At 34.3% G+C, this 2132-nt stretch overlaps 1 protein-coding gene across 1 annotated transcript in view; it reads right to left on the bottom strand.

Moving 5' to 3' along the window:
• Window positions 1–2132, bottom strand: part of ap1m3 (adaptor related protein complex 1 subunit mu 3) — a gene marked incomplete at both ends in the record, with an annotated part of 34275 nt that overhangs the window by 29961 nt on the left and 2182 nt on the right. Inside the window, 2 exon segments of the mRNA XM_014023379.1 lie at window positions 1277–1407; window positions 1844–1911. Coding sequence (XP_013878833.1) covers window positions 1277–1407; window positions 1844–1911 — 199 coding nt within the window.

The following is a 2132-nucleotide window of genomic DNA, read 5'->3' as shown; positions in this document are numbered from 1 at the left end:
TCTCTGTTGCGCACACACACACACACACACACACACACACACACACACACACACACACACACACCATTGTACTTCCATCAAACTGAGGACACTGTATTGACTTCCATTCATTTTTGTAACTGCATTTATGCCAAACCCAGATATTTTCCCTAACATTAACCACCTCTAAACCTAACTAGAGTGCAGTAGAGCTGCAAAATGACCTCACTTTGTTGGTTAAAAACAAATGATGGTCCTCCTCTCTGTAGCTGATACAAGTAGACACACACAAATACTGTATTTAAAAGCCAAGATTCAGTGGAAAAAACAGTAAAACCTACATTACTGTGCAGATGTTTTAAAGTAGACATATCACACTTTTAAATCCTTTTTTCTCACATTTAAATCATTCAGTTAGGGTCTTCATAAAGTGAAACTGCAACGCTTTGGTCTGAATTTCTTCTTATTTTAACTTTACCAGCCCCTTTTTCACCCCTTTTCTAGAGCATCTCAAAGCAGCTGGTTTTGTTGCTGTTCCTTTAAGGCATTTCAAGCCCCGCCCCCCACTCCTGCTTCCAGACCGGTCCACTCCAGTTTGAGAGAGGGGGTTACATTTTCTAGCATTGAAGAGACATTTTATTAACAATTAAATTAAAAGATATCAACAGAAGACTTGTCCATCCAGCCTTACATGTTGGAGCCAGAGTCTGACCAAGAGCCAGAGAAGAATTAAGACGAGGAAATTGTAGTTGGTAAGTGCAGACCGTACTTGGCTGTTCCATTGCAGATAATATGACGTAATAGACTCGGAAAAAACGTAGAAAATAGAGAAAACTGAACGGGCTGAAAAATAAGAGCCAAACAGAATATAAAAATATCTTTGCGGTACCAGTAAAGACTAAATTAAACTTTCAAAGTCCACAACAAAATGTATTTAACAGCTAAAAAAGTGGATATTGCATGATATGTCCCCTTTAAATAAGCCCTACTGTTATAAACTTCAACATTTGTTGTAATCTGTTAAAATGGCCCTATAAGAACAAATATAAAAATATATGTACCTACATCAAATGAAAATCCCTTGAAGTGCCACATTTATTTAGCAAATAAAGACACTATACCTGAGGGATGCACTATCCTTCAGTTGATAGTCTAGAGTTTATTTTTCTGACGAAAAGTTATTCAAACTTTATGTAGAGCAGAAATACCACAAAACAATGCTAACACAAAAACCAGGCAAGCTTTGTTTATTATCGACACTTCGCCAATGATCTGGTTAGGGGTTAAGTTTTCTTACTCTTGCAGGATCTTGCTCTCAGTTGTTTGGGGGAATCCAAAGTCCATCACTTCGTCCATCAGCTCATACACCGTAACAAAGTTATCACGAATACTCTCCTCTTCGAGCTCCTTAAAGTACTCTTTAAATACCTACAGGCACAACATAAGGCTTATTGGTTGAAATGGGATTTACAACTTTGTGTTTCAAAAACATTGACAGAAAATTATTTGTGCTCAGCTTTTATTGTCTAAAGTTGTTTTTTTCTTTAAAACTTTAACTTTATAAAAACTTGGACCTCAACAGGTCAAAAATGATGTATACAACCTTAGATGAATAATACTTGGTATTATTATTTAAAGTTAAATATTATTAGTATAGAAGGCTTTTTTCATGTTACATTATCAAGTGAAGAAATCAAAACAAAAAAAGACAAAAAATACATTCCAAGAGCAAAACTGCTAAATACTGGAAGTCAAGGTAGTGACCTGACAAGTATKAGAAACATTTTAATAAAAATCAAAGTCTAGATGTCTAAAACATTTTGTACCAGTTAAAGAGCTGAACTAAAACCTCCCACAGACTTACCTGTACTATTTTATAAAGAAAGGAGTATACGAGGGCAGCGTTGGCATTTTTCTTAGTCATCGCCACCACTGAAAAAAGATTTGTTAAGAAAAAAAACTCCCATTTTAAAATAAAATGGATTACAAAGAACAAACGTGTTGTAGTCTTTGCATTAAAGGGATCCACAATTAGTTGTAACATTAAACTTTATTTGATAAACACTTATTTTAACTGTAAAATAAAGACTGTAAAAATACTGTAGGCTGTTTTAGTTTTTATAATTTTTTTAACTAAAAGTTTAAAAATATAT

This window comes from Austrofundulus limnaeus, unplaced genomic scaffold (assembly GCF_001266775.1).
Source record: "Austrofundulus limnaeus strain Quisiro unplaced genomic scaffold, Austrofundulus_limnaeus-1.0 Scaffold365, whole genome shotgun sequence".
NCBI lineage: Eukaryota > Metazoa > Chordata > Actinopteri > Cyprinodontiformes > Rivulidae > Austrofundulus > Austrofundulus limnaeus.
Note: the sequence above shows the minus strand (reverse complement) of the source record. Positions and strands in the feature narration are given on the sequence as shown.